At 41.0% G+C, this 24,863-nt stretch overlaps 9 protein-coding genes across 9 annotated transcripts; 6 read left to right on the forward strand and 3 right to left on the reverse strand.

Moving 5' to 3' along the window:
- Positions 1–9,362: 9,362 nt before the first annotated feature.
- On the forward strand, positions 9,363–10,527 carry FOMMEDRAFT_160286 (TEER-decreasing protein; the record flags this gene model as incomplete). The annotated part of the gene is made up of 8 exons (XM_007270061.1): positions 9,363–9,514; positions 9,592–9,773; positions 9,839–9,974; positions 10,030–10,102; positions 10,159–10,186; positions 10,241–10,253; positions 10,305–10,326; positions 10,378–10,527. 8 exons carry the CDS (start codon positions 9,363–9,365, stop codon positions 10,525–10,527), a joined length of 756 nt encoding a protein of 251 aa, XP_007270123.1.
- A 1,801-nt stretch (positions 10,528–12,328) lies between these two features.
- FOMMEDRAFT_31092 (uncharacterized protein) lies at positions 12,329–13,129 on the reverse strand (the record flags this gene model as incomplete). The annotated part of the gene is made up of 2 exons (XM_007269811.1): positions 12,329–12,969; positions 13,024–13,129. 2 exons carry the CDS (start codon positions 13,127–13,129, stop codon positions 12,329–12,331), a joined length of 747 nt encoding a protein of 248 aa, XP_007269873.1.
- Positions 13,130–13,535: 406 nt separating this feature from the next.
- FOMMEDRAFT_160288 (uncharacterized protein) lies at positions 13,536–13,840 on the forward strand (the record flags this gene model as incomplete). Its single annotated transcript, XM_007270062.1, has 2 exons — positions 13,536–13,670; positions 13,772–13,840. The coding sequence occupies 2 exons, from the start codon at positions 13,536–13,538 to the stop codon at positions 13,838–13,840; spliced, it is 204 nt and encodes a 67-aa protein (XP_007270124.1).
- Positions 13,841–15,021: 1,181 nt separating this feature from the next.
- FOMMEDRAFT_187205 (cytolysin) lies at positions 15,022–16,240 on the forward strand (the record flags this gene model as incomplete). The annotated part of the gene is made up of 8 exons (XM_007270063.1): positions 15,022–15,170; positions 15,247–15,428; positions 15,490–15,625; positions 15,686–15,758; positions 15,808–15,853; positions 15,894–15,906; positions 15,956–15,977; positions 16,028–16,240. 8 exons carry the CDS (start codon positions 15,022–15,024, stop codon positions 16,238–16,240), a joined length of 834 nt encoding a protein of 277 aa, XP_007270125.1.
- A 495-nt stretch (positions 16,241–16,735) lies between these two features.
- On the forward strand, positions 16,736–17,718 carry FOMMEDRAFT_136431 (uncharacterized protein; the record flags this gene model as incomplete). The annotated part of the gene is made up of 4 exons (XM_007270064.1): positions 16,736–16,774; positions 16,830–16,957; positions 17,012–17,412; positions 17,474–17,718. 4 exons carry the CDS (start codon positions 16,736–16,738, stop codon positions 17,716–17,718), a joined length of 813 nt encoding a protein of 270 aa, XP_007270126.1.
- A 321-nt stretch (positions 17,719–18,039) lies between these two features.
- On the reverse strand, positions 18,040–19,421 carry FOMMEDRAFT_22887 (uncharacterized protein). Its single transcript, XM_007269776.1, has 4 exons — positions 19,112–19,421; positions 18,981–19,041; positions 18,555–18,733; positions 18,040–18,478 (listed from the first exon to the last, which is right to left on the reverse strand). The coding sequence occupies exons 2-4, from the start codon at positions 18,999–19,001 to the stop codon at positions 18,412–18,414; spliced, it is 267 nt and encodes an 88-aa protein (XP_007269838.1). The 5' UTR covers positions 19,002–19,041; positions 19,112–19,421; the 3' UTR covers positions 18,040–18,411.
- A 574-nt stretch (positions 19,422–19,995) lies between these two features.
- FOMMEDRAFT_31094 (uncharacterized protein) lies at positions 19,996–20,685 on the forward strand (the record flags this gene model as incomplete). Its single annotated transcript, XM_007269812.1, has 5 exons — positions 19,996–20,046; positions 20,114–20,265; positions 20,357–20,383; positions 20,494–20,554; positions 20,632–20,685. The coding sequence occupies 5 exons, from the start codon at positions 19,996–19,998 to the stop codon at positions 20,683–20,685; spliced, it is 345 nt and encodes a 114-aa protein (XP_007269874.1).
- Positions 20,686–20,789: 104 nt separating this feature from the next.
- Positions 20,790–22,417, reverse strand: FOMMEDRAFT_170378 (uncharacterized protein; the record flags this gene model as incomplete). Its single annotated transcript, XM_007270065.1, has 13 exons — positions 20,790–21,003; positions 21,056–21,196; positions 21,268–21,328; positions 21,378–21,470; positions 21,526–21,564; positions 21,625–21,651; positions 21,706–21,738; positions 21,853–21,882; positions 21,936–21,978; positions 22,033–22,071; positions 22,132–22,146; positions 22,207–22,226; positions 22,291–22,417. The coding sequence occupies 13 exons, from the start codon at positions 22,415–22,417 to the stop codon at positions 20,790–20,792; spliced, it is 882 nt and encodes a 293-aa protein (XP_007270127.1).
- Positions 22,418–23,563: 1,146 nt separating this feature from the next.
- FOMMEDRAFT_160294 (NAD-binding protein) lies at positions 23,564–24,743 on the forward strand (the record flags this gene model as incomplete). Its single annotated transcript, XM_007270066.1, has 4 exons — positions 23,564–24,256; positions 24,316–24,428; positions 24,497–24,646; positions 24,710–24,743. 4 exons carry the CDS (start codon positions 23,564–23,566, stop codon positions 24,741–24,743), a joined length of 990 nt encoding a protein of 329 aa, XP_007270128.1.
- Positions 24,744–24,863: the final 120 nt, after the last annotated feature.

The raw sequence follows: 24,863 nt of genomic DNA on the forward strand, positions 1-24,863 counted from the left end.
AACACAGAAAAAGTTAAAAACAAAAGTAGATAGTTCTCTTATTTCTTTTGATTCTTCTCTTTACACTTTATCTGAGTCTAAATCCACACAATCCAACCTACTAACTCTATATTCTAAGAACTTAGAACATTCAGAATACTATCTAGTCTTGTTTACTACTTAGTAGTTTGTTTATAATATTAAGTAAGGATAGTCTTAACTGAGTTTGTAGTTGAGAACATAAGTCTATCCTTGTTAAAAGAGAGAGGTTAATAAGGAAATGTTAGTATATATACTTACTCTCTTAAACAATAAGACTGTATAAACTGTATGTTCCTTTTAGAACAAGTAGTAATTTATTAGAGAATGTTCTAAGTACTAACTCTAAGTCTCTATCCTCTTAGCTCCCTTCTTAGGATCCCTCCAGATCTGAACAATAGTTCTAGTAAATAGTAGATACACTGGTTCATACATTAATAAAGCCTTTGTGTAGGAACACTACCTTTCTACTTAATATGTTCTACTTCTAATTCTAGTATATAATGTAGACAGAACCCTAAACTAAAATAGTTGGATTATTAAGTTTGTTCAACTATAAATGACCATTTAGGATTATAAGGAAAGTATTAAGTTTAGAGTTACTAACCTTAGAAAGACAGACATCTTTATTAGATTTAAATAGTTTAAGACTTACAATCCTACTATTAACTAGTTAGAGTAAACACTTGTATTTAATTAGTGTCCTAAGTCTTACAACTACTTTACACTACTATTCTGAGTAGATACTAACACTTCTAATACTACTAACAGTTCTGAAGAAGGTAACTAGTTGTTCTTCTTTAACTAGGATAAATATGTGAACACATATTCTAACTAAAACAAAACAGTGTTAATCTGAAGGATTTCTGAGACAGAACTAGTTTAGAACCTACTTAGAACAACTCAGCTCTAAAACACATGTAGAGTCAGTCTACTAGACTTTGTTTAAGAGTTTCTTAAAGTCTTTAGTAAAGAGGAGTTTAACTAGCTTTCTAAACATTACCTTTAAGACTATACAATTGAGTTAACTAAGGGTTTCTAACTTAAGGATTATAAGGTCTATCTACTTAATAGAGACAAGTAGGAAGTGCTTAACAAGTTCCTTCAGGAAAATCTTTAGAACAGTCAGATCTGACCCTTAAAGTCCTCTATAGCCTCCTCTTTCTTCTTTGTTAAAAAGAAAGATAAAAAGCTTTGTCTAGTTTAGGATTATTATTACCTTAATAAGAGTACTGTTAAAAACAAGTACTTACTTCTTCTAATCTAGGAGCTCATTAATAAGACACATACATTCTAGGTTTTCACTAAGTTAAACATTTAATAGGGATACAATAACATTTGAATCTAAGACAGAGATAAGTAAAAGACTGAGTTCTAAACTAATTATAAACTATACAAACTAACTATAATATTCTTTAGACTAACTAACTTGCTTACAACATTCTAGTCATTCATGAATTACATCCTAGCAGATCTGATTGACTTAGATTATGTTAGTGTGTATCTAGACAATATTCTAATCTTCATCTAAACAGTTAAGTACTATTACTAACTAATCTGAGCAGTTTTATAGTAGCTCTAAAATAATAAACTGTTCCTCTAAGAAACAAAGTATTCTTTTATACAAGAGTTAGTAGATTATCTAAGCTTTGTAATTAGAGGGGGAGAGGTCTGTATAAATCTAGTAAAGGTAATTACAGTTTAAGACTAGTTACAATCTTAGAACCTGAAACAGGTCTAAGTATTTCTTAGGTTTGTAAACTATTACTAGTACTTTATCTAAAGCTTTAGTACTATTACCTGGCCCCTTCACAATCTTACTAGCAAAGGTGTTTTATAGTAATAGGATGAGTAGAAACAGTCTACTTTTGAGTCTCTCAAACAGACTATTATTAGTAAGCTTGTATTAGTAGTTTTAACAGTTATAAACAAGTTCTAAGTTAAAGCTAACTCTTCCAACTTTACAAATAGAGTAGTACTGTCCTAGTTTATTAACAGAAAGTAGTGTCTAATAGTGTTCTAATCAGAATCCCTTTCTACAACTAAACAGAACTACTCTATTTATAATAAGGAACTCTTTACAATTGTCTATTCTTTAGAGGAGTAATATTAATATCTTCTTAGTACTATGTAGAAGTTTAAGATTTAGAGTAATTACCTTAATCTCTAATACTTCTAAGTACCTCAGAAGCTCAACTACTACTAGGCCTACTAGATACTAGAACTGTAAGACTATAACTTTATACTAACTCACAAACTCAGAACACAAATAATAAAAGCTAATCTACTCTTAAAATGAGTAAGTTATAAAAGGGAGGAGAATAATAACAAAAATCTTGTTCTCCTTAACAATTCCCATTTTGTGTCTAAGACAATCTAAGAGATCTGACTCAAGTTTGAGAATGTTAACTTTGTCACTTATATATAGTAAGCTCTAAGACACACACAGGACTAAGTTGTAGTAAAGTAGTTAAAAAAGTAGACTAGAGACTAGAAGGAGGATAAGGATAGACAGGTTTACTAGAAAGGCTGACTGTACATTCTAAAGGATTGGAAGCTGTAGGAGGATATTATCTAAGCTGTAACCTTTGAGGTTACATACATGACTTTAGTTAAGTATATAAAGGGCTATTTGTAGACACTTAGAGATTATCTTTGTACTTGCTCCTGTACTTAGGTTGACCTCTCCAATCCCAGGTCTTTGCCTGTTCTGTGTTCTTGAGTAAGGCTCCAGCCTTTACACTTTTTTTTGAACATTACAAAATTTGGGAATTACCTCTTATCTACTGTCTTTCACTCATACTACCAGATTGTCAGCCTCCCCCCCCCCAGCTTCCCCCTACATGTCTACTATCTTCTACACACCTATAGTACCCTATAGTAATACTCTAGTTAATTACAAACTTCACAAATACTATACTGAATTCCTGTTCACTCTTAAAGGCTTATAGAGAGAATATTACTACCTACTAGCCTACCTTTGATCTCCCAACAGACCCTTATCAGATTAGTCCCAGGATTCTAGGAGAATGTGTTAGGAAGATTGTATACAGTTGTGCTAGAGTCATACATGTTGTACCTTATTGTGAGTCTTGTCAGTTAGCTACAAGTAAGATTCTGCTACTTGAATATATACTTTTACTGTACTACCCTCTCCTAGCAAACCCTTATCAGATTGGTCCCTAGATTCTAGGAGAAGGTGTTAAGAAGAGTGTGTGTAGTTGTGCTAGAGTTACCTAGTGTCTAAAAACAAGCTGTAGAAGCCCCTACTATCCTATTTCTCAAATCATTCAAGAAGAACACTATCTTAGTACTACTACTAAGATTAGGAGCTACTATACAATTACTCTACTAGAACACTGTTAAGAAACAAGTTGTAGAAGGACCTACTGTCCTAGTCCTGAAATTGTATAAGGAAGTACTATCTTAATACTACTACTAATATCTGGAACTGTAGCATAATTCTCTTTAGGAGCTATAGGTTCTATACTAACAGATAGTGTCTACTTTTAGTACAACAGATGTTATAATCAAGCTGTCAACTATAGTGTATTTGTTGTATGCTTATTATACCTACTATAACATGTATCTCTCTATTGTTAAGGTGTTTGTCAAGACTGTCTATTCCTTACTATACTATCTCTTACTCTGTCACTGTCTAGTGTCTACTATCATTGTCTACTGTCTACTAAGGGTATAAAGTCCCTTTCCCTTCCCTTCCTGTTTCTTAGAGTATAAAGCCCCTTTTCTAGTTGTAGACCTAGTTAGAGTACTAAGCCCCTACTAGTGTCAATTCTAGTCTCAGACATATAGGGCCTCTACTAGTGTCACCTCCTGTTTCCTAAAGTATAAAGTCCCTTTTCCAGTTGTAGACCTAGTCAGGGTACTAAGCCTCTACTAGTGTCAATCCTAGTCCTGAATGTCTAGAGCCTTTACTAGTGTTACCTCCAGTTCTAGACCTAGCCAGGGTATTAAGCCTCTACTAGTGTCATTCCTAGTTACAGACCTAGCTAGGGATTATACCCTACTAGTATTATCTAGTCCTTTCCTGTCCTGTCCTATCCTGTCCTGTCCTATCCTGTCCTGTCTTATCCTGTCCTGTCTCTCTTATAAATAGACTCCCTATTACCTCTACATACTCTGTTTTACCTACACACTACCTGTACTCTCATTACTCTCAGAATTAGTGTGTCAATTTCATTAACCTGGCCCTTCTACTCCTCCTAGTACTAACACACACTTAAGGATGGTTGTTCACTTCTTAACTATGTGTTTTAATCATTTTTTTCCTCCCCTAAGCAACAGTGCTAGTATAACTGAAGAGTTGTTAAGTTCTCTTTATTATACACCTTAACTTTCATACTCCTTTTTACTCACACTACTAAAGAGATTAGATCACCTCTGACAACCTGCCTACTGTTAGTCAAACAAGACCTTCTCAGTTGTCTTCTCCTTATCTGTAGTAATACTATACTTACTAGACCTGTTAGGTATCATTCATGTGTTCCTTACAGTACTGTTTAATGTCTCAACTATGTGTTTTAGTCAATGTCTCAGTTGTCTTCTCCTTATCTGTAGTAACACTATACTTACTAAACCTGTTAAGTATTATTCACACATTCCTAGCAGTACAGTTTCACATCTTGACTATGTGTACTCCTTGTCCCTGTCCTTGTCTCTGTATGTTTTCATTGATGAGTCAAAGCCTTCCTAGGCCAGTTACTACATGTTCCTCTTCAACAGCTTGCTTCAACTTGTATCTGTCTTAGGGATACCATTTCTACTAACTCTGTCAAAAGTCCTTGTCCCTATACATTTTCATTAATGAGTTAAAGCCTTCCTAGGCTGGTGACTATGTGTTCCCTCTTACTATACTTCCCTTGCCTCTTCATTAATCCTTCCCTACCTTTTAACAAGTTGAAGCCTTCTTAAACTTGTGACTGTATGTTCCTTATTGTCTGTCCTTACCCTTTTGTATTTCACCTCCCCCCCCCTTTACTATATCCTTTCCTTTGTCTCTCTATTAATCACTTCCCTACCCCCCCCCTTTTATTTCTTCAGAGTAGGGAAGAGTGTAACCTCTGAGGTTACACACATGACTTTAGTTAAGTATATAAAGGGCTATTTGTAAACACTTAGAGATTATCTTCATACTTGCTTCTGTACTTAGGTCAACCTCTCCAATCCCAGATCTTTACCTGTTCTGTGTTCTTGAGTAAGGCTCCAGCCTTTACATAAGCTTATTATAATAATCTAGTAGTAGAATATTTAGACAAACACAAAATGTAGAAACTTATTACTTAGAACTACTAGTAGTTAAGAATGTAGAGGGAAATTCTAAAGTATATAAGTAGTTACAATATGTACTAATAGACTAAGGCCTACCAGACAAGGGTTTAGACTCTCTTACATTTGTATTAGATTCTAAATTACTCTTAGGAAGAAGTCTTAGTAAACCTGATTAGTAAGTTACTCAAGTCTTAGAGTTACAACACTATTTACATAATTGTCAATTAGTTCTCTAAGTAAGTTTATATAGTTCTAATCTGAACAGAACTTACTTCTGAAGGTATAGTATGTATTTATTAGAACTATATCTTCTAGTTGTATAAACTCTCTCAGAAGCTTATTCATAATTGTAGACTGTAATTCAAGTTAAAATTTATGTAAGACTTATACACACTTTTTAGAATCTAAGGGAACCCCTCTACTATATATTACTTATAGACTAATAGTTAAACTGAGTAAGTTAATCAAGAGATTAAACTCTACCTCTAAATATTTATTAATTATTAACAGTTAGACTAGTTAGAATAGTTAGTTCTAACAGAATTTGTGTACAATAACTAGTAGTACTCTACTATAGAACAATCTCTGTTCTTTCTTAACTATAAGAGGTATTTATATTAAGGAACTGTTCTAAGCTAGAACAGGAGTTCTGAATCTGTAACAGACTTTACAGAATAGATATACAAGACTAGAGAGAATGTATAAGCTCTTTTAGAAAAGATAGTACAAGTATTAGTAACAGTGTAGAGAGGACCTGAAGGCTTAGTAAGGAGACCCAGACTATAACTATCCTACACAACAGAAATACAGAACACAAGTACTAGAACATAATTAGAACTCACAGAACAGACAGAGAGAGAGAGTAAGACAAGTATAAGGTATATAGAGTGAGTCTAAGAGTACAGGACTACCTAGAGTAGACAAGATCAAGACTACAGGACTAGTCTGATCTTATACATATATATATACTAAACTATACAAGAGTACTTAGAGAATAGTAAGTTACTAAGAATAATGAGCTATAAAGAAATAAAGGAAGGGAAGGTTAAAGATAAATGTACAAAGAATAAAGGGATGGACAAACAGTAAGAGACTATAGAATGAACAAGGAATGAAGAAGTAGTCAAAGGAACAGAATGATAAAGTAAGGAGGGGTAGTAGTAAGAGTTAGTCTGTATATAGTTTATAAACAGTACTCCTAAAGGACAGAAGTCCTGAGTTCTAGTACAGAAGGGTACAGAACCTACAGAACTAAAGATCTGAGAGTAGAGGACTGTAACAACAAGTTATAAAACAGAACTATAATTAAAAGAGATCTACAGCTAAAGACTACTAGTTTAGTAACAAAGTAATACTAGAAGCTACTAATTTGACTATAGATTGTTTAATAAAGAAGTTAGACAACAAGTACTTTAGACTCTTTGTTATTAAGAAGAAGGTTAGTGTCTCTACCTACAAACTCTAACTCTTAACAACCTGAAAGTGTATACACTCAGTGTTTAACAAGGTTCTATTGTTTTAGTACTATAACTTAGGTTTTCCTTTATAACAAAGACTCCTACCACCTCTACCAGAACTTGTCAGTTCTAAACTAGAATACAAAGTAGAGTATGTAGCTAACACTAGGTTAGTGTATAGAAAGCTTAAATTCCTTATCTACTAGAAAGGGTATCTAGTTAAGAAACATACTTAGGAACCTATTAAGAATCTTACTTATACTACTAATATAATCTAGAACTTTTATTAACTTTATCTAAGTACTCTGTACTAACTCTACCTTATAGATTTCCAAACCCTATTGTTCTGACCTATGTCTGAGCTACTAACTAAGCTTAATGTTTACTAATTAGAATAATTGGTTCTAGAGAGAGAGTAATATTACAATCTACTACTCTTATACTCTCAGTTCTGTTAGTTCTATACTCTTCTGTCCTAGAACTCAGGTGTACTGTATATAGACTATATACAGGATAATCCCTACAGTAGCTCCTACTACTATTCCTCTCTACCTTGTTACTCTTACCCTTTGTCCACCCCTTTATTCTTTGTTTATTCTAAGGTCTTTTTCCTTTATCTACCCCTTTATTCTTTGTTTACATATCTTTGACCTTTTCACTCTTCATTCTTTGTAACTTATCATTCTCTAAGTACTCTTGTGTAGTTTAGTATATATACATGTATAAGATTAGACTAGTCCTATAGTCTTGATCTTGTTTACTCTAGATAGTTCTGTACTCTTAGACTTAATCTATATACTCTATACTTGTCTCACTCTCTCTCTCTGTCTGTTCTACAAGTTCTGACTATGTTCTAGTACTTATATTCTGTTATTTCTGTTGTGTAGGATAGTTGTAGCCTGGGTCTCCTTACTAAGCCTTTAGGTCCCCTCTATACTGTTACAAACAACTATAGTATGTTTAAATATAGAAAATGGCTAACTACTTGTGTACTACTTTTGTTTATAATCTAGAAAATAAGAAGGTAAGTAACACTTACTAAGTAGTTACTTATATAGATTGATTAAATAATGTACTAACAAGTTATAAGGATTAAAAGAATATTCTAGTATTCTTATATAAAGTTAGAATACAAGCTTTTCTCCAGCTATACTTGTAAGTAATAATTAAGTTACTATTACTGAAAGTTGTAACTTTGAGTACTACTACTCAAAAAGACATATTCTATCTAATATGCTAAAAGGAACTAACTAATACTAAAATACATTAGTAAAGATAGTAACTTGAATATATTACTTTAAGTCTGAACTAAACTACTTTCTTCAGATTAATATACCCTTTTGACACTTTTTACTAATTTATCTAATAATAAGGAAAGTTCTAACATTACTAATTTGTAGTCTTAAGTATGAGAAACACTAAAAGAATATATTTGCTATGTTGTTTAGTACTATATGTGTGAGTACATAACTAAATCCCTCTGTTCATAGTAGTTGTCACTCTTGTTCAGTTCTGGCCTTTTACAGAAGAAAGTTCTCTCCTTTCTTAAAACATTATACAGAAGTAACAGAAATAAACTACATATTACTAACTATTCTTAGTATGGACATCTTTCCCTAACAATACTTTTTCAAGCCAGAGTATACAGTCTTAGCTTGGTAGGGCATAGCAAAGTTACCAGGGACAAAGGGTTGTCAAAGTTGTGAGGCATCCTTAAGTTAGCTACTAGCAAGTCTCAACACAAGCTGCTTGTAAATGTGTCAATATAATTAGGCACAATGAGGATGATATGCAAGTGTAGATAGAGGTTGAGAAAAGCATCTTATCTAACACTGTAACCTCTTATGAGAGACAGTTAACTGCACTGTTCAGGAAGTGATCGGGTGATCGGGTTTCCTTGTCTTCCTCAAATAGCCTCTGTGAGTCTGTGTATATCCTACTTACCAATGTTTCCTTGGCTTATTTATTAATAATAACTTAACAGAAGACACTATTTAGTAACTTGTCCTAGCTACCTAGTATCACCTGGTCGTTCGACGTGCCACAAACATCAGGTACATCTCACATACGAAACATGGTGTTGTGAGTTGCTAGAGAACATTTAGGCTCCCCAAGGAGTAAACACAAGTATATTGAGGAACCCTATCTCACATGCGATACTGACTCTGGCGGAGGTAGGCACGACCAAAATATTCCAATCTATACAATAAAGCCATTTTTTGACAATATCAAACAAGTTATTATTGACGAAACATGTCGGATGAACAACCTCCTGTGCTTCTCATCGGAGTTTTCTTTAGTTTCGTATTTATTTAACATAGCGCGTACATGAAATCTCATTTCTCTCGTTTGCTGCGTCTACTTTGTATTGAAAGGGGATAAAACCTCTTGCGACTCAAGCTCACTTTAGATGTTGTCTGAAAGGCTATCTCTGGTGCCCTGAATAGACGTACTTTCCTCCGTTACGCGGCACCTGCTACTTTGCTTCAACGACGATGTAAGCATTTCAACATCTTAAATGCAATAATATAAAAGAATATCTAGTCGAGGCGGTTCTCTACCTGTTCTGTATAGTCCAGTCGCAGCTCGCCTTGCAGAATGCCTGCCGGTCCAAAGACTACCTGGGAAGACCTTTCCAACATCGGCTGGCCAATCCAGCAAGTCTACGATAAAGCAAATGAATCCCGTGGCCATACCATGCATGGGTTGAACGATTTGTTTTTGAATAATGGCATTGCCTCTCAATATCAGTTCGTAAAACTTGTCTAATTCTTGACTTTGGAACTGTCTGCTCATTGTTCGTTAATGACTTCATTTTTGCTCACAGATGGTGGTGCTACAATGTCGCCAAGGGCTCTCCTTCTGTCAAGGGCCACAATACGAACAGTGTCAATAAGGACGATACGGTATGGAGCTACAGTAACTCACAGAACTCCCAACCTTTCAAGACCACTTGGAGTGAAAAGTGGACTGAGTCCACTTCAGCAACGCTCTCGGTTACCAACAGTGGTCTGTCGATTATAGTAAAACTATGTGTATTGAAGAGATGCTCAACTCGAGATACTTCTGCATAGCTTCTATCTCACTCTCACAGTCCATAGAGATTCCCGAAGTGGGAGGGTCCGAGTTCTCTATTTCGGTCTCCACAGAAGATAATAAGAGCCAGACCAAAGAGAATTCCCACGAGCTGAGCAATACTTGGGACATAACGTAGGTCTTAGTGGCTATTTTAATTATATAGTCTCCCTGACTGTTTTGTATCCAGCGTTGGACCTCACGAGAAGGTCTCCGTCAAACGCACCATCACCACTACGACTGGCACTGCTGAATACGGCCAGGTATGCGGCCAGCGTTAAAATTCTTTGCATGTAACCTAACTAATGATCATTGTCAGCAATACGGAGTAGAAGGCAGCCTCGGCAGTAAGTCTCGATTTCCGTCTCCCTCTTCCAGTATCTAATGATATTTGCCTAAAGCTAAGGGTGACAAGTAAGTGGATAAACTCTATTGTCTCCCATTACTACTGACAATCTTTATCAGGTATCAGGACCATTACTATTGGGTAAGTCTATTAGGCAAGTGCCAGCTTTAGCAGTAATTAAATGTCCATCAGGACAGAGATGTTAATTCGCTCCTCGGAGCTCCTACCGGAACGATGACTCTCCAGGGCGTCTACACGACCACGAGTTACAATTACCAGCTAATTCGCGAAGGTCAGGATGGCAAGAAGCAAACCTCGCCTCTGCCTCGCCCGAAGAATTAAGTGCAAGCGAGCAGCATCGGCGGATTTAGTTATTTCACTGCCTCCGGAGGTTCAAGATATCCGTATCCGAACCACGAAGCCTCAAGTACCGGTGTAATTCTTATCTACCGATGTAATGTTCATGTGTCTCAATGCAATATGAAATTTGGTAGAGTGAGATCGGTGTTACCATCCGAGACTGAGTAACTCGTGCTCATACATCAGTAGTATTTCTGATGAGCTTCAACGGAGCTTGGAGACCTCGGGCGAGTCATTCCGGTTGATACTAATAAGCTGTGATTTAAGAAAGGGTTCGACAAAAGGTGCGAGATTCAATGTAATATCCAGGCGCCCGAGTAGGTACAGAAACTACCCTCAGCAGCTTATTGGCGCGCGCTTGCGAGAATTTTTCTAAGATCCCCCCCGGAGCTTGCTATTATCAAATGCGTTATAAATGGGGCGGGGTCAGATAGAAAGCGATTATAGTCAGGTCCAAGCGCTCAAGAATGTGTTCGGCAACTCAACTGGCGAGCTTGGTACTATTCACCCTAATGTTAAGAGAGTACTTCAGGTGCAATGAGGTTCATGCACGTTATTAATAAGACCCCAGGATGCAGTACACGAATACTGTATGATGAGCGTCTATTCCAAGGCAATGGGATACACCATGGGGGCAGTCTGAAATAGAAATAACATGTCATCGGGAAGCTCTTTAGTCCGTATCGATTAAGTAACTTCTGCGAGCTGATAGTTATAAATTTGGGTTCAGCCAAGGACGACTAGTGCTTGATCAAGAGGGACTACAATTAAACTTAAGTTATACCCAGATATTTGGACATGTCCCCCAACGACTTCATGTACCTTCTTCTAGAGGTAAAGGAACAAATCATTGTAGCATATAGCTGTATTTCTTGTTAGTAATTAATCATTTCGCAGTATCTTAAAATTAAACGGACAACATTCAAAGATTAGGTGATAAGAATCGACTGGTTAATTAATACACAATCGTATTCCGATCCTGAGAGTAATTTCGATATCATAATGATGGACTGCGACTAAAACGGAGGTTTCCCCTAACTTCAAGAAAGGACATACCATTGGCACGTTCTCGATCTTTACGTCCAGCGAATCTGCTCGCTGATTGCGGGCATGTGCTCACCACAAACTGCACGACGTATCCGACGGTATACCTTTTACTTACAATAACACACTATCGTCCAGATGGCTGGGCTTGCTTACAGTCATGGGCGTACAATATGTTTGCTTACTCGGTCGTGGCAGGCTGGCAGCAGCTGTTACTCGGCTATTGAACAATCATCGTTGACACGCCTTATTTTGAAGATTTGAACTGTAAGTACACAAAAGAGTACAGAATATACCTTCTATAGAGAAATGAAATGCCAAATGAAGCTTTTCATCAGAGATCATTTCCCTCGTTTGGACCATGAAACAAACGACCTGGTGCATGACGTCACGCGAACGCAACAGAATGACTGTAGCACGTGACTGTGTCTGGTCCAATTTGGCAGAAGTTGTGTCTCTGCGACCGACCGGATTGCCCAAAGGTTTGCCGATGCCCTCTTCTTTATCATTGCAGAGAGGACGGAATAAACTGTCACAAGAGACGTCGTGTATCCTGAGAGTAAGATAATGATCAGTGATGATAAGTGGCATCTGGCGAACAGGTTTGACGTTGCTGGAGTTCTTCTACACGGAGAGGTCGGTGATGTATTCTTTTCATCATTGAAACCTAACTGTATTTCATATTCAAGTATTGACTATTTCTCGTTAATCTTTGAAGACTACCCGTACTCCTCTGCGCTTAAGCATACTTCTCGGCAAGCGGATTTTTCGCGTCGTCGAACTTAAGCACCGTGCGCAAGAGCGCGTGATCGTTGTCTAGATCGGCCTCGTCGTTCTCGTTTCCCTTCCCCTTTCTGGCGTTCTCTTCCTTCGTCATGTATGCCGACACGGCAGCAGCGGTAAATACCTTTTCCTTCTTCAGTACGTCTTCTGGGTCCCAAACTAGATCAGACAAGGGAAGGCTGCCGTCCTCGAGAGATTGGGCAAGGACTGCGAGGTAGGAATAATCGTTCTCATCCCAGTCAGGGACCTTGGGGACTGGTATGTGATTGTGGACAACAGAAGCCAGCGCATTGAAGATGAAGCGTGTCGCTTTGTCGCTATGGCTCGATTGCCTTGGCAGGGCGAGCTCCGTAGCCTCGGTCTGAACGTCTGACGTAGCTTGCTGGTCGTACCGCACTGCCTTCGTATTCAGCTGTTGGAGTTGCGACTTGTAAGCCGTAAGTGTCATTTCCTGCTTTGGCTCGATGCTCCAATGCTGGCCGCGGTCATTCCTAGCGACGAGCTGCGTGCCCAAGGAGACAGTCCTTCTCAAGATCCACGTTCTGTTGTCCGTCCAGCTGGCTTGCTTCTGTGAGAATGTCGAAATGCCACCTGTGTCTGTGGGAAAAGGTATATCAGGGAGTTTCAACGCCGAAGTCATCAGAGACTTACTGGGTGAGACCAGCCCATTCACAACTGGAATGTCGGTTCCCTCCCGGACGTTGTCGAACCGTGGTGAAGTCGTGTTTCCTGAACGGTAGAGATCGGGATGCGACATAGCAATGGAGTGTGCTTGGTTACTGATGTACTTTCGCTGTTGAGATCTCTGGTACTTCGAGCTGATTTATACGCCGACAGAAACCAATGTTTATCCTATTACTTAGCGGCACTCGTTTCCGAACAAAAGACACGGGACTCGTGCATTCGTTCAGCTATCAGACAGTCGCGGGAAGTGCTTTGTCTTCCGTGCAAAAGGTGGATACCAGTTGTATCATGGGCGATAAGCACCGCGACTTTCGATGATATTAAAATCGGTTTCTGAATATCTCCGTGAACAAATCTAAGGGTCATGGGTACTGTCGTCTCCTGTAAAACGGTTCAACGAAATTTCTGACGTTTCAGAGTATTCTAGGGAGCAATTGTTATCGGGATGAACTCACCCAAGCGCTCCTATCTGTGCTCCAATGGGCACGTCCTCGCCAGCTCGCCCTATTGACATGTGTAATGTACGCGTATTGTTTAGTTACTTTGGTGGGAAGCTCATCCAGTGTTATCGTTCTCAAATGCGGCAGACCCTCAACGGCACAAGACCTTCTAAGGTACGTTATGTTACATTTGCTAGGGCTCCTGTCTGTGCTCCGGTGAGCACATTTTCGCCAGCTCGCCTTACTGACATGTGTAATGGACGCATATTATTTAGTTGCTTTGGTGGGAAGCTCATCCAGTGTTGTCAAATGCGGCAGACCCTCAACAGCACAAGACTTTCTAAGGTACGTTATGTAACATTTGCTAGACCAGGTCTAAATACATGATATTATAGGTTGGCTCTTTAATTCTTACCAGTTTATGGGTCCTACCATTTAAGTTATACAGAATACTAGATCTCACTTGAGCCGAGAATGTGCAAAGACAACCTTTGGCCCTGTGCATGTCATTACTCGAATAAGTAAGTAAACCGATCAATTGCCACGATGAAGCCACTCTGTTAAACAGCCAGGTTCAATAATGTCATGTGTATTGACTCCGCTTTATCCATATGAATGGATGCGAATTGTGTCTTCAGTTAGCGAGCTCCACATCACAGGGAATCATTTTTATCCCTGTACAAACTCCTCAAGAAGTGATTATGAAATAAACGTGAAATTCGGGGATTTCTCGTAAACGTTAGCCTAGGCACTCGGACAGTGGGCGATGACCGTCAACAATCCTATCGAAATGGCGGAGGGTGCGACATTTTCACATGTCTGAAGCTGGCGTCCACACTAAATACGGTGAATTGCATGTCGTTTCTTTTAAGTGAATTTCCCTAGCTGTACTACGCTGTGCATGTTACAAGCAAGTCCGTTAGACCATTTGGCGGTCGGTCACGTTTGCCACGACTCACAGGGGAGAATAAGACGAAATGCGTTCAGGATAAGATTTAATTGACGTATAAAATGGAACAGCTCACTGGGTGAGGGCTTCTATGCATAATCGAAGAATAGCATCAGTGATTGAGGTAATGTACAAATGATTAATTACGAATTACTCAATTCCGTACTTGCATTGTTTTCAGCTGTTACAGGCTGAACGAAGATATTGCGGGCCGGGGAAAGTGCAATTAGCTGAACTCGATTGCTGTACAAAACATGAATGGAATGATCTGATTGCGGGTTATACATACGGAGGGCAATACATCATCCCCCAACCCCCTTTAGCGATCCCAGTTCCATGTGAGAAGAATGATGCCGTTTCGTGGCAAGCTTCAGTTCTTGTGGCTGACATGCAACTTCCCGACGAACGTTGGCCCGCACATTGCGTCTTCCGATATACACATGTTACTGGCAATAATAACTGTACAGTTCCAGTTGAGAAAGCTGTCTTATGTAACGTTTCTACGCGAATATAAAAGAGTTCTGTACTGAGATGAACTTCTACAGCACTCGATTTATTCTCGAAGCTATTCGCAACATGTCGCGTCCTAGAACCTCTTGGGAAGACCTCTCCAACCTCGGCTGGCCAATCCAGCAGGTTTACAACAGAGCAAATGCAGAGCGTGGTTACACTATGCAAGGGCTCGGCGATATCTTTCTAAACAGTGGCATCGCCTTAGATTATCAGTGAGTGAATGTCATGGACCCTTGCTTTCTCACTTTCGCCTGACCATTATGATACTTCCATCGTTTCTAATCTTAGGTGGTATTGCTACAATGTCCTCAAAGGCGAACCGTATGTGAAAGGCCAGGCTGTCAACAGTATTTCTCAAGAGACGACGGTTTGGAGCTACGACAACTTGCAGAACTCACAGGATTTCACCACAAACTGGGGTGAGACCTGGACTGAGACTAATACAGCAACGCTGTCAATTACTAACAGTGGTACGTACACTCTACATTAATACACTATAGAATGCTGGATTCAAGAGACTTGTTATTTCAGCGCACATCAGTCTCAGCCAGTCCATCACGATCCCGGGAGTTGGGGGATCCGAGTTCAGTATCTCGATCAGCACGGAATCGACTCAGAGCGAGACAAGGGAGCGTTCGTACCAAGTAAGCAACACCTGGGACATAACGTGGGTCACAAACTCTCCTGATATATGGACTACGGACTTCGCTTACATTTGTTCAACCAGCATTGGGCCCCATGAGAAAGTGTCTATCGTTCGTGAGCTTACAACTACTACTGGAGTTGCCGAATATGGCCAGGTACGAAATTTTACAAATCTAACATGCATTTTCTGAACCGTAAAACCAGAGATACGGAGTGGACGGCAGAATTGGAAGTATGTACACAATTTCTTGTACTTCAGTTACTATGGTCTTACTATATTTCACCTTTAGCTAAAGGAGATAGGTATGCAAGTTATTCAGAGCGTTTTCATCATTATTGACGGTTGAAATAGGTACAATGATCATTACTATTGGGTAAGCTTTATTCTTTCATCGTCCCAGGTAGACGCTGAAACACTCTTCAGGGGATGGATGTCAACTGGCTGCTTAACAATCCTTCCGGAGAGATGACCCTCAACGGCATTTATAGGTCGACGAGTTACCATCACAAGATTATTCGTGAAGGACCCAATGGAAAGAGGACTGTGGAACCACTTCCCGACCCAAGTGTCGTCACGGAGATTATAGGAGACAATGAGCGCAAGGAGATTCGCTACATGGTTTATGGAGACGAGTAATCACCTGGCCAGCAATGCTCTGGCACAGTCAAGAAGGGACAGTGCGGTAATTGTGCGCTTGTCATGATGTTAAACGTAATAGTGAAATTGAATGAATATTAGAATTGAAAGAAATCAGCGATTTGATCTTCGTGAATCGTTATGCCCTTGATAGCACCTGATATTCAGCAGGTCAAGAGTGTCTGGGTAACAGGCATTCTGCAGACAAATATTAAACAGTAATTGACACCTGTTATAGGAAGACTTTAATAACTTGTTCTCTTTGTAACAAAGAGGTTCTGGCATGGTGAGTTTGAACGTTCAGTGAACAGCCAGTTTTGACTCTTGAGTTCAAGAGAGCAAAGTGATGACGTCACGCACATTATCCAGAATGTTCGCCACGTGACGCAAGCGCGATATTTAGTGTTGATTCCGCCTCCTAACTTTACCTCCTTCCGCAGTGTGAATGTGAGTTTGCTCTTCAAGTACTAGATTGCATTCTCAAAGTGTAGCGATATGGCTAATAGCTCGTGGAAAGACGGAATCTTACTCAAGGCTCGTGTCGAAATATTTCGAATTAGGATAGTTCTCTGACTATGCGATCATACAGATTTTGAACGTCGTCGTTTACTTCTTGTTCCTCGGTTCAAACATATATTCCGTCGCTATCCCAAAAGGTTCTTACCATACAGGCAAGGAAACCTTTTTCACACCTGCTCCTTATGCTTTCACTATTTGGTCCGTAGTTTTACCAGTTGCAATCCTTTGCATGCTCATGTATAATCGCTACAGGTCACTCATTCATGTTCTGCTGCTTGGGTTCATCGTATATCAATTCTTCCCAAGTGGAAAGCGTGTGATAATCGATGGCGTCTCATGGCGTTTCCCATTACTCGCCGTGCTTAACGCAATTTATATCAGCCTTTGGTCCCACCAACGATACGTCGCGTCATTCTTCTTCGCGCTGTTCGTTTCGTCAGCCGTGACGCATATTTACTACATTGTTCGTCGCAACCACGCGAGTACCAAGTGGGCGGATGAACTCTTCATTCATCTCCCCTTCTCACTGTATCATGGTTGGACGACTGTATTGGTCGTGCTATCTCTGTTCGAGGCTTTCGGGCCTGACGCAGCTACTCATCGTCCGGGTGCCTGGACTTATGTCTTCGTATTTTTAGGAAAGTTTCTGGTCTGTTGTCTTCAAATACGTGCTCTTATCAAATCTTCCTTATCCAGGACTGTTCTTCCTCGAAGCTACGGCAGCGACATACGCGTTTTCTGCACCTGAGGGCGACCTTGCCGGCTCCGTTGCAATTACTTGGGCGCTGTTCGCGATATTCACGCATCAGAGGAGCAGTGCGTTCATTCACTGGTGTGCACTCGCGTTCGCATGCCTGAGTTTGTTCTGGATCCTGAAGAGTTTGTATGGGCACTTAACGGCGCATAGGAATGGGAACGCGGCTGATGATGAGGAGCGTGCTCCGCTCCTTGACCCGTGACTTTTCTGACATTTAATTTCGTTGGTATCTAAGTCCTCGGACAATTATGTCTCTTTTTGTTCCTATTGCACGTTCTCAATTTTGCGATTTGTTCCGCTCCAACTTGTTCCTGGCCTAATCGCGGGTGAGGATGTATCATACGCGCTTTTTGAATACATTTTAGGTTTTTCGTTAGAATTAAACGAAGGATGTGGTGAACACGGAAGCATCTAGTGTTTGATCTTAATTAATCTTGGCAATTTACGTAAATATTATTAAAATAACGCGTTGAAATACTCTGAAATATATTTAGGCGTTTCTCACTCAGCCACCACAATGCTCTGACGCTTGTTGGCAAGGTTGATTGCTATGCAGAGCTGGAGTGGCCATCTCAGTACCGTACCAAAGTGCGCGTTTCACCACCCTTGGGCTCAGGAGTGCGAGTATGTATGGCTTGCGACAGCCCCGTCTAACACTTCAATGAGTGGTTTCATGCTTTTCCGTCGTGCCCGTTTTGCCGTAAGCCACGCCTCTCGCTTGACCATCCTGGTCTTCCCTTCAAATTCGGAGACTATAAAACTCATGCATCCGCGGTCTTTCCATTTTTTCTTGCGTACTTTTCACTCTTCTCGGTCTTTCTCCAATTTACTTGAGGAGTGGCCAGGTATAAGAGAAGAGCCTAAACATCGCCGGTTCTGCTCCTCATCCTTTTTGTTACGGAGAAGCTAGTATGGCGGCTTCGTACAGAGATATCTCAGGTCCCGTCACTTCTCTCACCATTGTAAGTCTTCTTCTGCCGCCCATAACTTTCGATGTCGATTCTCGAACTTTACCTTTAAAAAACTGTCATTCCGCAGTTCAACATCAAACCCGAGTTCTCAGACGCGGTGGAGACGTACATGGCGAATGACGTGGCTGACTTGTTGCGCCGGGCGAAGGAAGGCAAAGTACCGGGGTTCTTGCATATTGAATGTGTGAGATATGGAGATACGTTCGCCTCGTGGGAAAGGTACTCTGACCCGGACGCCGTGGAGAGGTGCGCAGACTTCGTCCATTCGTTTCTCTTTTCTCTTGCTTTGTGATCAATTAAAACTGACTGGCTTGGTTGTGATGTTGGGATTTTTAATTCTGCTGCTTCGCTAATAAAGGTAAGCAGACTCCGTCATTTTTTCTTTTACTTTGTGATGAAGTAAAACTGATTGACTTGATTGCGTTTTGGGAATTTGGCACTTTGCTGCATCCGTAATGGTGCTTAAATTTTTTAAAATAACTTCGCTGAGCAGAGTCATACCTGTACGATACATGGCGTTCAAGAACCATGCGTTGGCGGAGTCCTTTGCTGGAGTGCGTGAACAGACTTTCTCGCTTGGCCGAGTCTAATGAGCTTTCTTATTGTTTGCCTGATCTTTGGCAGGAACCGATTATCCATTTCTTTCCGACAGACTCGGTCCCGGTGCCGAAAAAATAGAAGATTCCCGCGCTGAGCCCGAGCCCGATCTCGGACCTCGGATGCAAATTCGAAATCGTTATATCCGGACCCTAGATTCGATTGTTGCTCATGCATTATTGCTGCGCGGAACCTTTTTTCGGTGACCTCTGGGAGTGGATTCGCGGGCAGCGAGGCAAATGAAATCGTCGGAAGATAATGGTATAGACACATGACAGATAGTCTTAGCACGTCGTGCGTCAAATGTGCTTGGATGTAATATTGTACATATCCCGCCATACCTATGAAATAGGAAAAATTGCATATTTTCATTGGACGAATAGACTCGCCACCTTTCAAACTGACTTTTTTTTTCGCATCCGCTCGGCCTGCATGTAGGGATGACGCAATGCGCGGCAAGCAGGCTTAAAAACGGAAGGAAAATTGCTTGTTCATACTATATTGTGCGCTCGACATTGACATTTGGGGCTTGACTTAACTGCGATCCTGTACATTTGCGCAGCAGTTTCGATAAATATATACTATGGATCACTGTAAAGGATGCAGAAGTACCTTTTCAGTTAGCAGAAATTTGCAATTTGTCCATCCAGGAACTTTGTTCCTTATTGTAGTTTATTCGTAGCCGTTCTTCGCTCCCTCGGGATCTATGGATTTGCGCTGGCCGTGCGAGTTTTCGGTCAGCTAGGCAGGTATATATACATCGGACAATATACCTTCTGCACGGGGTACCTTCTACCGCAGAAGGCTGCTCGTGACGACCGTACTCACCCTCCGTCGATTGGTTTAGCACAGCGATTATCAAGGAAAACATAACTGTATCCCTCCGGTTCCTCGAGTTCATCAAGCTAAAAATGGCAACATCATATAAAGACATCACAGGACCGGTTACTGTTCTCTCAACAGTATGTTCTTTTCGATTTTCGTCTAAGTTCATTCGTAATCCGAAGTCATTCCTGGCGCAAATTGCAGTTCACTTTAAAGCATGAATTCGCCGATCGAGTGGCACAGTACATGGCAGACGACATAGCAAATCAGACGCGCCTGGCAAGAGAAGGAAAGCTTCCAGGGCTGATTTCCATTGAAGGAGTACGATTCGGGGATTCATTTGCTTCGTGGGAACGGTATGCATATATTTTTATTTTAGTATTTTCTATCGATATTATTGCATGTCGCGTTTTAAATGTTTTGCTTCTGACTTACGATGTTTGACAGATACACAGATGCTGGAGCAGTTGAGAGGTGAGCAATTAATTATTCCCTAATTGTACCAAATGTATGATTCGGTTTGCCTTATTTCCTTACTATGCTAAAAATCCTTGTTTGCGACAACGAAAATTCGCGCATACTAGAGTCATACCAGTGCGATACAAAATCTTCAAAGATTTGCCACTCGCTGAAGCATTCTCCGAGGTGAGTGAATTATGCGCTCACAAGTTGATTGGGTGTGCACTAAGCCTCTGTCGTTATTCGTATTTACCGGATTCTAGCCTCCAAACATTCAGTTCTTTGGGACAAACTCTCTTCCACCACCACAAAGCTAACCGACACGGAATGTGTCAGATATCGAACCGTATAAATCATACAAACGTGTACAACAATTATTAGACACAAAAACCCGCCGCCCATCAGCTCTTACTATATACCTTCAAGAGAATTCGATGTCGCTTAGAGTCGGTACCTTGTAGCTTGTTCCCATGTTTTGTCCACGTTCTCCGGCTTCCTTCAGATTAAACAAGAGGCGGCTACCAAGAATGCACAGTAGTATAGGGCTTCCCAGCTCGCTGAGGACAAGGCCGACCACGGGATTCGGACCAAGGTATTGGCTCGAGATAATCAGTGACAGGAGGCTGAATATCGTTCTACACTTGTATCAGCAAGTTGAACGCATTTACAGCTAAAGATAGAACATACAAAAGGAAATAAATAGCCTGATCTAAAATGAGAACTTTGACAAGTCCAAGGCCTTTGATGCTCGCGGAATCCCTCCAATATTGTGAAGCCTTGTAGAGAGCTAGGAACATCAATAGGAGTCCGTTTATCATTGGCAGAGACCTATGTAGAATCAGTCTCTGGTCGATATAACAATAAATTTATTAACTCGCCAAGGTATAACATTAGCCCACTTAGGTAAGATTCTGAAGTCTCCGCACAGCGTGTGTTTATCATCCAGTATACCAATAGCCACTGAAATGATGTCAGATGACTATCGACTAACTGGTGTGACTAGACGTACATTCTGCATAAACGTTCTTAGCAATAACTGCAGCAAGAGTAGCCGCTGACTCGAGTATAAAAATTGACTTGAGAATATAAGATAGAGCACGATCTGATCGTAACCGATTAGTGTTGCGAGTTAGCTACTTGATAGCACGAGAACGTACTGTGCATATAGAGCGCAAGGACACGCAAAATAAGAATATCTATAATAGTGAATATTAAGTTGCGGATGGCCTTCACACTCTCGGTACTAAATTATATACAATCGATCGACATAATAATTATCCAGTCTGCAAGAGATGATTGGCGATTTCGTTAGGCAAAATAGCTCGCGCGATACTCACCACCGAGACCACAGACCCAGGCGATTGTCGTACCTGATCTCCCAGTTTAGATACGTTGTATCCATCAAGGTTAACTAAGGATACGCACATCTAAATAAAGTAAATTCTTTGGCGAGGGTACTGCAGATGGAAGGAAAAGGCAAACTTACATGGCGTGATTCACATGGAATGTGAACGCTGTGTCGATATAAGACCCCAGATCGCATCTGCAATGGACGTTGTATGCTTACTAGCAAGACCCAAAATCGCAGTTACCAACCCGATATATCGATTCTGTGGGGAGTGGTATTATGTCGTCTGTGGTTTTTAGGCGGTGTTTAATCCTACCGCAAAGAATATAATATGAACGGAGTTCATGGAACGTTTCTGTATGATAAATAGTATTTGACTCCACAATGTACACGATGCCAGCAAGCAAACACGCACCCAGAAATACTTGGCCTGGTCGTGGGCATAGGTAATGAGACTCTGCACAAGGAGTCAACAGTAAGACATACTCACTTCCTTATCTAGTGTTATGACTAGAAAAGGCAGAAAAGATGAAATCTGCAAAATCGATTTGTGCATCTACAACGACGGACGCACGGATGTCATAGACCAAGAGACAAGTAACGATCACCTGCAAGTACTCCGCGTCGACAATAGATGTGAACATAGGCACTATTTGTTCAACATCAGGCTCAAAGCTTGAAGGGGCTCGACTGGCGAGCATGGTCGTGATCTGCGGGCAATATGTGTTGAGTTAGAGAAGTGGATGGATACAGGTGGTAGATGAAAGCGCAGTTTATATACTTGCGCTGGTAGTCATTCGAAACTTAAACCTTGAAAACGAAATCTGATTCAGTATATGTCGATTGGGTATGGTAATCACAAAAGTCTCCGCAACCTCATACAGCTTGCAGGTGATGATCAAAAGAAGAAGCTGACCGGCACCGTAGCTGTATTGATCAAACAACCCCTTATCACCCAACCACAGATACCGATCGTACTTCTTCATCCACAATCAACCTCTTTTTTTGTAGCTGTGGCTTCATCAAGCATATTTGAGTTAAGGCCTCAGCCGGTCTGTTGCCGTGTTATTCTGATCGCGATGAAGCATCACACCATGTCCATCTCTGATCTCAGAATCTCCATGGGTGAGCCAGCTACCGTCAGGAGGCGAAGACCTTCGCGCATGGTGAATAACAGGTAGCTTTCTTGCACGGTCGAAAAGTGATCTATCAGACACTGATACGTGTTGCAACAAATCAGAGATAAAGCCGGTTTAAGACCTTGCTTTTTGAGTCTTCCGGGGGCGTGCACACTGGTGTCTTCGAAATTATGGCTATTCCAGACTCAGTCCCAGGAGGGCATTGTGGAAGGAATGAAGCGTTTCCGGTACCACAGGGGATGGATTGCGAATTCCAGAGGACCGTGACCGTGTGAATTAATTCACGTGCAAACGCATGTTGAGAATTCAAGAACTTGAAACGTTTACCTCAGGCCTTATCAGTCTCGGGTTAGTGAAAGTACCCGACATTTTAAGCTTATGATCTGTAGGCTTGTATTAAGAGCTGGAACACTAAGCTGCTTTGTCGCACCATGCTGGCGAAGGACAGTCTAGATCAAATGATAAAGTGGATGGACCCATTAAACAACATGCTTCGAAAGAACTGTTCTCATTTTGGTGTAGTGGGCCGTGGCTACTGTGCTAGTTTAATCATAGAAATTTAGGTATGGATCTCACGAATGCATAAGCTCTTCTTAAGATAAGGACCAGGTGACACTGTGTGGCTTTATTCATGTACGTATTAGTTGGCTCTATTGTCCTTATAAACCTCGGGCATGCGAATGGTATCGTCTATCGCTTTTGCTAATCATGTTGCCCATACCTATCTCACAATTACTGAAAAGAACCTCATCTCTTAAGCATACCATAGCAGTTACTCCTGCTGTATGTAGGAGATTGTCAACGTCAGCCGTGCCACGCTATCCGAGGTCTGGGTCACCCTCCTCTCATGGCCCGGTCGGTGTCGAAGCGGCACTTCTTGCTGAATCGGATCCGTCCTTCAAACCTAGGCCTACGCTACTGCAGAATGAGTTCTCACTCTCAGGTCGTGTTGCAGTGGTCACAGGAGGACAACGGGGTCTGGGTCTCGAAATGGCGGAGGCTCTTACGGAGGCTGGTGCGACAGTGTATTGCCTCGACCTGCCCAGTCAGCCGGACGAGTCATTTGGCGCGACGCAGAAATACGTATCAAAGCTAGGACTATCCGATAATGCACGACTTGAATACGCGTCTGTTGACGTAACAGACCAGAAGGCCATCTGGGACGTCGTTGGGAAGATTGCAAAGAAGGAAGGCCGCCTGGATGCGTGTGTCGCTGCTGCGGGTATCTTAGTTGCGGAGGAGTGTCTAGAGCATTCAGCAGAAGGGTTCGAGAAGCAAATGAATGTGAACGTGAATGGTGTTTTGTACACCGCCCAGGCTGCGGGCCGCCAGATGGTCAAATTTGGAACTCCTGGAAGCATCGTTTTGATCGCATCTTTGAGTGGCAGTGTCACCAACAGGGTGAGATTATTTGTATCTAAATAATTATCGCGTGACATTGACCTCATGATCTATTACAGGATCAACACTGCGTTGCATATAATTCAAGCAAGTCCGCTGTTATTCAGATGGGTCGGAGCTTGGCCTGCGAACTCGGACCGAAGAACATTCGTGTGAACACTATCTCACCAGGGTATATACTTACAAAGTCCGTTGCTTTAGATCTTAGTGGGAGACCTTACTCTGATGACAGTTTTGTAGCATGACGAAAGCCTTTCTCAAGTCTCAGCCAGGACTTATCGACTTCTGGGCGGATATGAACCCACTTCGTCGAGTTGGACGACCGGATGAATTGCGGGGTGTAGTCACCTGGCTTACTTCGGACGCATCGAGCTTCTGCACCGGCAGCGAGTGCGTATTACCTCCATCTTATTATCATGATGCTATAATAATGGACGCGCTTTTCAATCGCAGCATCTTAATTTCTGGCGGTCACCATTCGTGGTAGCATGACATGCTTTGTTTCTCCTTCCACCCACTGGTTCTGTGCGTCCTTCACAGATTCATGTTGATGAACTCGTTTTTTGTGCAGTTGCAATGTAGAATCAGTCTCAAGGTCTTATCTAAC

This window comes from Fomitiporia mediterranea, assembly GCF_000271605.1.
Source record: "Fomitiporia mediterranea MF3/22 unplaced genomic scaffold FOMMEscaffold_11, whole genome shotgun sequence".
Lineage (NCBI taxonomy): Eukaryota > Fungi > Basidiomycota > Agaricomycetes > Hymenochaetales > Hymenochaetaceae > Fomitiporia > Fomitiporia mediterranea.

Coding starts and splice junctions, on each gene's coding strand:
- FOMMEDRAFT_22887 (XM_007269776.1), bottom strand. CDS start 19,001: ATGTATCGTACAGGTATGACT. Junction 18,734..18,980: donor TGTATCGTACAGGTATGACT/CTGCTCAGCGAA, acceptor AAGTCTGCGCAC/CTCTCCACGGCGTCCGGGTC. Junction 18,479..18,554: donor AACTCGGGTTTGATGTTGAA/CTGCGGAATGAC, acceptor AAGAAGACTTAC/AATGGTGAGAGAAGTGACGG.